This window comes from Micropterus salmoides, unplaced genomic scaffold (assembly GCF_014851395.1).
Source record: "Micropterus salmoides isolate LMB-PRFRI ecotype aquatic unplaced genomic scaffold, ASM1485139v1 Ms_hic_scaffold_5, whole genome shotgun sequence".
Taxonomy (NCBI): domain Eukaryota; kingdom Metazoa; phylum Chordata; class Actinopteri; order Centrarchiformes; family Centrarchidae; genus Micropterus; species Micropterus salmoides.
The window spans coordinates 22,908,177-22,918,050 of record NW_024044237.1 but is presented as its reverse complement, the minus strand read 5'-3'; the positions used below and the strand labels follow the sequence as shown (position 1 = coordinate 22,918,050).

At 39.5% G+C, this 9,874-nt stretch overlaps 1 protein-coding gene across 1 annotated transcript; it reads left to right on the top strand.

The window, feature by feature from the left end:
- The first annotated feature begins 1,231 nt into the window (after window positions 1-1,231).
- On the top strand, window positions 1,232-8,586 carry tmtops3a (teleost multiple tissue opsin 3a). The gene is made up of 4 exons (XM_038700195.1): window positions 1,232-1,616; window positions 4,345-4,673; window positions 7,358-7,591; window positions 8,003-8,586. The coding sequence occupies exons 1-4, from the start codon at window positions 1,232-1,234 to the stop codon at window positions 8,180-8,182; spliced, it is 1,128 nt and encodes a 375-aa protein (XP_038556123.1). The 3' UTR covers window positions 8,183-8,586.
- The last annotated feature ends 1,288 nt before the right edge of the window (window positions 8,587-9,874 follow it).

Here is a 9,874-nt window from a genome sequence, read left to right as displayed (position 1 = left end):
ATGAGGGGATTGGGTCTGCATTGATTACTATCAAGCTTTCAACAGGCCAAGTGACACCAGTGACTGAAGCAAGTGAGATTTACAGAGATCTTCCCTGCCATGGCAGAGCCTCATGACGTCAGTCCCTCCAGGCATGTAGCCACTGTAATGGTTACAGAGAGAACATCTTGTCTTCTCAGTTGCAACAGTGCTTCTCTCCTCAGCATTTTATATAAACACACACTGATAGACCAGGAGATCAGATGTGCAGTGTGCCTGTGTCAAATTAAAATAATAAAGATTTTATTTAATGTGTTATCAGTTATGAGTTTGTGTCCTTTCATCTGTGTCTTTTGGTGAAAAAATAATAAAGCCAGAACAACAGATAGGGAAATGCCCAAAAAGGTGACTGGATTTTGCTTTTCTATAGGACCACAATTACTACATTTAGTGTTTTATGTTTTTACTCAAGTGAGTTACAAGTCTCTATAAATGCACACAATGCAGAAATTAAAGGGAGCTAATGGCTCCCTGTAAGGATTTTGAAAATGCTTAATTTAATTCAAATAGCATTAAACATAAACACTCTAGAATTGTCCTTTAAAGCTATGAGGGAAGTTAATTTATTGCATGGGAGGCTGTACATAAAAGAAAATGCTGAAGAGGTGTGAAACTTTCTTTGTTGGTGACTTGCTTTGTGCTCAGTTGAACCAGCTGTATGCAGCTATAGACAGGGGCAACTGTGAATGTGAAACGCACAGCTTAGCAAAAGCATGCAACCAAAGTTTGTATTTCTGGAGCGGAACATCCAAGTGTGACTGTGAAATTAGAACTTCATTTTGGACAATCGCTTAATCTGCACTGAAAAATCCTAAAATCCAATGGAACTCGGTGTGAGTAGAGAATTTGATTCATGTCTCAAAATAAACCCAGCACAGCGCCTTGAAAGGCATTGCATTTGCAGCTGGAAAGCAATACATTTGGAGGATTTACTGTTTTCACACTGGCCATTGTGATCAAAGGGACAAATTATAATAAGCAGAGAGATGGTAAGAAAGTAAAAGAGAAAAGAAAGAAAAACAATGAGTGCTTGTGTGGGGCAGGGGAGAAGGGGTGGGGTATTTACATACATTACAGGGGTACAGGTATAAAGTTGACAGGACTCAAAGCAGTACTGGGGCTGTGCAGGACTGTGCTTCTCCCTGTTTTTGTGTCCAGCTCCTCCACAGCCCCCTGCTCTCTTGTCAGTGCTATGGTCGTCCACATACGCGGTTGCAATTTCAGCACCACAGACAGCTCTCTCCGCAGCTCCAGCGTCAGCACCGATGCCACCCTGTGGGACTCCCCGGCTCCCCAGAGACCCGGCGAGTTGAGCCGGACCGGCCACACGGTGGTGGCAGTATGCCTCGGCTTCATTTTAGTAGCGGGATTCCTCGGCAACTTCTTCGCTCTTCTTATCTTCGCAAAGTTTCGCTCCCTCTGGACGCCCATCAATCTCATCCTGTTGAACATCAGTCTGAGCGACACCCTCGTGTGCGTTTTCGGGACACCCTTCAGTTTCGCCGCCAGTGTGCACGGGAGGTGGCTCATTGGGGATTATGGCTGCAAGTGGTACGGGTTCGCCAATTCCCTCTTTGGTGAGTAACATATGTGCAGTGAGGTCAAATATAGAACTTTTTTTTCTGTTTACTCTCGTTTCCACCCAGTTGTGTTGAATGTAGGAAGGTGGATGATAAATTTAGAGAGTTAGGAGTCAAGGCTGATTGGAATTCAATTTTGGGATTCAATTTTGATCGGATGTTGGCGCTATATGAAAAGTAGGCCTAAGGGAATCATAGGGTTGGGTATCGTTGAAAATTTTATGATACCAGTACCAAAACCAGTACCTTTAAAGTGATACCGATACCAATACAGTATCAACAGGTGGCATTCAAGAAGATACCTTGCATAAAATGCCACCTGTTGAAGCCATAGTAGTTGATTGTAGCCTATTATTATTTTTATTGTTGTTATGGACAAACAAGGATATCTATTTTATTTTTTTCCTGTTTCAAATAACTGTTACATAAAAGTATTGGGAAATGGTATCAGATCCATTTCATCCTAATTAGGTCATCCTCACGGGTAGTAATATATTGGGAAAGACTATACAGCTTTTTTTATATTCGAATGAGAGAGGAGTGAAATCGTTTAGATACCAAATAAGTTGTGGGAAACGAATTTAAGGTTATTTTTTGATCCATGGGTTGAAAGTAAACAACGGAAAATTATTTTGTTAACTTTCGATCAATAAACTGAAGTGAAAGATCTCCATAAGTGCGTTTTCCTTTTTTGGTGAGTCGCAAACCTCCTAAAAAACGACAGTAACAATTATAAATCGAGTAAGGAGTCTGTTTAAACAAGTCCCTTAACTACACTAAAGACTCACAAACAGAGGAAAAGAGAGGCTGCACGTCCAGCCGATCAGACCAACCATACCTGAAGCAGCCGCAGCTGCAGCCGGAGGCTCTGAGATTAAAATCAGCGGATCTCTGCTGCGCAACAAAAGCTTTAATTGATGTGATGTGAATAGCAAATATAAAATGTACAGAGAAGTGTTAAATGATACCAGAATATGAAACCAACGAAAGCCAAGCTTGTGGTGATAAACTTGTAACGGTGAGGAACGTGCCTGAGACCGCAGCTGAAGGTGAGCGGCTGTTAAAATCAGGCGTGCAGGCCTTTTAGAAATACAGTTCAAGGTGCAGGCACATAAGGGGAAAAAAATGCATGCTCTTCTCTTTCTTTTAGTGTGTTGCTGCAAGCAAAACCACAGGGAGACCGGATATGGTTGTAACAGTTGTAATAACACCAATTCCACCAATTAAAGATAAGATAGGAGTTATGTGATCATTTCAGTATTTTCCTACTTCCTCCCCGATCAGGCATGGTGGTTATCAAGGCTGGAAATAGGCACAATTATTAAACAGATTTTGAGGTCAGAAAGTAAATTTTTTGACCAGACTATATGTTGTTTAGTATCTATACTATTGCAGATAAAATTGTTTGACTTATATTAGATTTTAATAAAGTACATTGTAGTAGTATTTATTATGTATAGTGTTAAGTTAAAGTTACAGATAAATTTACATACACATACATGTGCTTGAGTCATCGGACTAAGTCTGTTGCAGTGAGAGAGAAACATTGTTCTTTTATTTCACTACCTGTTTTTGAAGCATATCATGCAGTGTGGCATTTCTTTCTGCTTCTTTTGTCTTATTGTTACAACCTACCCCGGTATTGGGGTAGGTTGTAACAATTGAACACAATGCATTTGGCATCAAATCAAGAGGTCTGTGATATTCTTGTAGAGGACTGAATTGGTGCCATTTGTAGTGAACAAATGTGGGTACTTTGTATAAAAGTTTGAGAACTCTAGCTAAAAAATTCAGCGATTTATAGTTGCTGAAGCAAAAAGTGTTACAACCATGCCCGGTCTCCCCTACAAATAGTCCTTTTTGCTGCAATCTGGTTACAAAAAGTATTGACTGAAGTACTGCTACCATAAAGGTATCGAAAGGTTCATCCTGAGGGGAACTTGAATGCAGGATCCAAATGTCATGGCAAACAGTCATGCAGTTGTTGAGAAGTTAAACCTGATGGTGGGGCATAATGGGAAAGTCAGGGATCACCAAAGTCACTAGGATTTAGTATGTGGGAACCATGAGTGCCTGCACAAAATGTCATGGCAATCCATCAAATATTGTAATATTATAATAGTTGTGCAGGTATTTAAGTCTACATGAAAGTGGTGAACTGACTGACAGACCAACATTGCCATCGGACATGTATTGATATGGCTAAAAAATAAAAACAAATGGCAACAACTCAACATAAGTGAGGCAGGATCTTTCTTTGAAGGTCTCATGGCCGTTCTGTCTCAATAACAGAAAAAAGCGCTTTCACATTCAAGTGAAATGCAGTCAGTCACAGAGTTGGTCTTCAATAAGGTCTGCAATGTCTACATGTCTAATGCTGATCAACACATTGTGACAGCAGACTTACATAATGCATATTGTATCATGCTCACATACATAGCAGCAGATTGTCACAAGGATCTAGTATCATGATACTGACGTAGAATAAAGTAAATGGTTACCCCTATAGTAAACAAAAAGCACACTGAATGTTTATATTAGGAAGGACATTACATATTCTGTTGAAAATATAACACATCATTTTTGACAATTAGCATCTACTTTGGAGTTTTTTATGAAGCTGCTTCCTTTCCAGTAATCATTCAGTAAGAATTGGTTTCACACATTGCATTCTGATAACTTGTGATGAGTATGTTGTCTGTCTTCTCCTCTCTTGCTCTTTCAGGGATTGTGTCCCTGGTGTCCCTCTCTGTTCTCTCCTATGAGCGCTACACCACCGTGCTGCATTCCTCAACGGATGACATCTCAGACTTCAGGAAAGCATGGCTCTGTGTCGTAGGCTCCTGGCTGTACTCTCTCCTCTGGACCTTGCCTCCCTTTCTGGGTTGGAGCAGCTACGGGCCCGAAGGACCCGGTACCACGTGTTCCGTCCAGTGGCACCTCCGTTCACCCACGAGCGTCTCATATGTGTTGTGTCTTTTCATCTTCTGCCTGCTGCTGCCCCTTCTACTCATGGTCTACTCTTATGGCCGAATCCTGGTTGCAATCAGGAGGGTGAGTTCATACTAATCTGTTACATTGTTAACAAGGGCATGCTGTTTTTACTAACAAACACCAGATATAGTATGCTGTTTACACATCAAGTAGTGAAAAATGTTTACATGATTTACATATTCACTGACAAAAAAAGAAAAATCATCAATTTTAAGATTTTTTAAAACAATTAACCACTTCTTTTGCTGATATTATAAAAAGTGGTTATTAAGACGACCTAGATCTACATTTAGATACCTGTACCATTATGCAAACACCGTATCTTTGCATACAATTAGGAAATGTGTTTTTAATTATGTCTCTCATGCTTTGAGTGAGATTTCCCAGTAAATCCACCTTGAAGGGCTCCAAGATGCTTAACGTTCTGCTTGACAGAGGCATTTTCCTTTTTTAGTCAACAGTGGTTCACTTGTCTACCTTTTTCTGGAATGGCTGGACACATTGTATCTCCACTTACATCATCTCCAGGAACAATTCCCTGACAGTAAACACAAAGGTTTAGCATAAAGCACATATGGCATAGATTGCTTGCAAATAGCTGTCATTTTCTACGGATAATGTGCTGCCTTTCGCCGCATCCATCTGCTCAGCCATGAAGCCTTTATAGCTCTGCTAAAGAGGGCTCTGTTGTGGCTATCGATATTGTGTCTCAGAGGTTGAGTGATGGCTGTCAGACTCCCAATAACACTTGGTCATGTGTTTTCAAGAAGATTTTAACGAGTATCAAGACAGATAATCGTAGAAGCCACAGCTACCTGTTTACAATCTTACAACCAATCCAGCAGGAGAAGGAATGATGGGCAAAATCTTCAGGGGAGTGAATAGGTGCATTCAAGGGCAATGACCCATGCAGTTTCCAGTGGCTCATCCCCACCTTGGGGCTTACATAAACTTGCCACTCACACAAATAATTGATAATTAAGGGCTCCCAATTTCTGTTAGGTACCTTCATGCTCTTTGTATCTATTACTCCTATCAATGGATCACATCAAATGTATTTTTAGATTGTGGAAGCAACCCGTTACTATTGGATACCTGTTTTTTTCCCCTTCCTTTTACTCTGTGCAAATGAGGGAGTCAGAGTAGAGAGGGGCTTTGCAGACTTCCTTACTGCACTGTTGAATCTGGGTTCTGCTGTGCACCCTTTGCTTTCCAACTGAGGGCCTCGCCTGGATCAATCAGTCTGTGGAGCTTCTGCTGACTTCCCGAGGGTGGCTTACATTGACACGTCAGACCAAGAGATGACATTTATATCAACAGTATCAGTTGCTCAAGCTTAGATCTTCTTTTTTCTCTGCATGACAGCATCACATTTAGATTCCATTCATGGAAGCTTCTTATACGAACCCACACATACTTTGAGATTTACTGTTCCATAATTGTGTCTTGCTGAATTGACAATGAACATATTTCCTAATAAAAACATATAATTTTATTTCAAAACAAAACTTCATATATATATATATATATGTATTTTAATTAATTTTGGAACACAATTATGCAGCACTCCATGAATGTATCTGTCATATGTTGCTATCAAAATCAAAATGTGATACTTTTTTTGGGGTATATTCAAAACAGAACAAAAGTTCAGAAATGCAGAAATCACCACTGATTGAACATTTGAGAACAGTTGTTACATTATAGGGGGCCGAGGAGACAAAGCAACAAAGTTTACGACCAAATACCATACAAGGTGAAATGTAATTGAGTGTGAGAGAAAGGGCAGGGGTTTTGTTGTCATTTATTCATGAAGCAGCAAGATGAGCGTCACAGGCAAGATAACTTCTTGGCTCGTGATATATGGTTATCTGAGCTAATTTTAGCTCACAGCTACAGGCCATCAGGAGAAACCAGCAGGGAAGATGTAATAAAACATGCCGCAGCATCTTTAGTAGCCATGCAGTATTTTTTAATGAATGTTTCTATGGTTATTGTACTTGTACCATTACTTACGTGTGTCTTACATGTCTACATATTTACTAATTCCAGCATTAATTCACAAATTATACCACAAGTCTTCCCAGTCTTGTAGCTAATTGTTTTTTTAATAAATTTACACCAGTGTGTAACCTTGATACATGGATAATAATTATTAACAATAACAATTTTTTACCATTGTTTTACAATTGATAAAAAAGCACAAACTTGACAGAGATGGAGCAATGTTGGTCATTGATTTTAAAGTGGTACTGGTGCTGATTTTATACATTCAGTTCAGTTTACCTGTCATGAGGAACCGTTCGTGGCTCTGGGGAGAAGAGTGTCCAAACTGTGAAATAATAACACTGTTAGCATAACCAGGGTAATTTATACAAACCCTCTAGGAGCAATGGATGATAGTATCAGCATGCATTGCTGTGTATCACACTGTCTTTTTGATACTACCACTGGATGACACACATAAAAAAAAAGATATGTTACAATTACTTACAAGTACTCACTCACAGAACAAACTGAGGTAAGGATGCAACATAACATGGGACAGGAAATCAAAATAAAAACACAGAAATGCATGTGCAGGGATACAAACCTACCCAATCTACCTTTCCTATACCCAGCTACACCTTCCTTAGGTGAGAGTCTGTGTTGCAAATGACACTAACATGATCCATGCCTTTTCTTTAACTATGGTATTTCGGTAAAATTATTGTCCTCCTCCTCCTCCTCTTCCATGTCTCCAGGTGGGTAAAATCAATTTGCAGGCAGCTCAGCGCAGAGAGCAACACGTTTTGGTGATGGTGTTGTCCATGGTGTCCTGCTACATGCTGTGCTGGATGCCCTATGGCATCATGGCGTTGATGGCTACCTTTGGTAGGTCAGGACTGGTCACTCCTTTGGCGAGTGTGGTGCCCTCCATCCTGGCAAAGTTCAGCACTGTCGTCAACCCCATCATCTACGGGTTTTTTAACAACCAGGTGAGAGCTGAGGGCAGGGAGGTGATGAACGATGACCCAGAATCACTGTCTCCTTTGCATTTAAAGTATATTAAGCAAGGTCTGTTGGTTGAACTATATACAACTGCTCAGCTCTATCTAAAAATAAAGTTAGGCGGTAAATACTGACTGTTTTAGAGGAGAACTCAATGGCACCCTGCGACACTGAAGATACAGCTCAGTCTCAGTTATTTCACCGACACTTTCAGTGTCTCTTCACTTTTACTTCCCAGGTGCTACATGCAGCACACTAGACGGCAGGGCTGTAGGGTAGCACTGACATTCTGTCAATCAAATGAATTCATTTTTAACTTGATGTCTTGGCTTCTTTTAACCTGAAAATCACCAGATTCATGCTTACTTGAAATGATAGTCTTTTATGCTTTTACACAGTTTTATGGATGCTTTGTGGCCTTCATGAAGTGCAGCGGGGAACCCCAGTCTGTTCAAGGAGAGCAGCACAGGACACAGGTCTCTGGTGTCCACAGACAAGCTTCACAAACTTCACAACCTCAGATCCTCAGCAGCCGGCACAATGACCGCCACACTCTCATTGTCCACTACACTCCATAAAAGCTTTTCATCTTTTTCATCTGGCAGACTGTGAACAATTTATTGTCCAGAACCCAAAGTGCAACTAAAAGACCCACATTTTCCATCTATCCCTCAACACCCTGCTATTGATTTTACATATGAAGATGGATGTCACTGTCAACTCTTTTATATTTGAATGTAGACATTATGTGTATGATGTACAACAGTACCATGTATGCATTTCTGTGTTTGACCAAGTTAAAGTTGTCCTTAGTTCTCTGAGAGAGAGAAGTACCATCCTGTTTTTTGATTTTATACATTTTCCACAATAAACAGCAACCACAGCAAACAGGAGTATTGAATTAAGTAGTTATTAGTACAATATAATACTGGGTTATATGCTATTTAAATAAGAGAAAGAGCATCAATTTACATATATACATATAGATACTGATAAAACAAAAAACATTACTTTATATGTTATTAATAAAATGATCACATATAAAATGATCACATATTTGTTTGCCACCACAGGCAAAAGACTTTCAATAAAGTGGATTCTACGATTTGGTATAGAAATTTAGTATATTCAGTGTGGTTATTTATGTACATATGTATACTCTGTATATATATTGTATATTTAGAGTTGAGAATATTTGATCCACTAGGGGAAGCTACGAGCCAGCTCAAAATGTCTACATGAAACATGCCATTTATACGAACATCTGCAGTCTTCTCCTAGTGGTTGCATTACCATAACTATAAACAGCATACATAGTATAGAATATGTAACACATACTTTGGAGAAACAATGGACAAAACAATGCACTATAAAACCACGCTAAAAATCATAGGTTTAAAAGTTCACCCAATCTGGGTCACTATAGCACTAATGCAGTGTTGGGTAAACTAATTACTGTTGAGTTATTTACCCAAATTAATTTGAAATCAAGTGACATGTACGTTTAAAAATACTTAGAGCAGATTTTAACAGTTAACAACCATGCAACAAACATAAATACTAACTAACACCGGGTCAAACATCCATTGTCTTGGGTGGTTTTCTACCCACTAGGTACCTCATGCAAGTACTGTGTTGGTGCTATATTGGCCTTCGCAGAACTGACTAACAACAACTTCATTATATTTATTACAACAGCAAGGTTGTATCTGCTATGTGACCTTATGCCATTATGCAGCACTCTGTGACCTACTAAGTGGATATGCCACATAAAAAACCTTTCACATTAGCTCATCCAGGCTGTGTGGGTACAATGAAAAACATTAGTGGGTCTCACTCCCGGCGAATGCGCCACCACATCCAAGCAAACAACATAAACTGTGGTCATTTTCAAAGATTTAAGACCTCGTCATGCATCTGTAAATTCAGCAAGCTTTCAGCTATGTTAATCTGGAATTTGGTAATTGTATAGGCCACTTGTTCTGATTTCCCTATGAAATGAATAACTGCCATATTCAAACCAATATTGTGAAAACTTAAACGGCAGCTTGGCTGTTTTTGGACTGCATAGTGCTCCCCTATAGTCATATAGCCAACTTACTGTATTTTTAGAGGTTGCCTAGCGATTACATTGAAGTTGATCAAAGGAAATGTGTAGTTATTTTATAATCATATCTATTTGCAGCTGCTGTGGTCATTTGGTTTGATTGGGTGAGTGTCTCCGAGAATACCCACAGCATTAAAACTGTGTGAAAATACCAGTGAACACT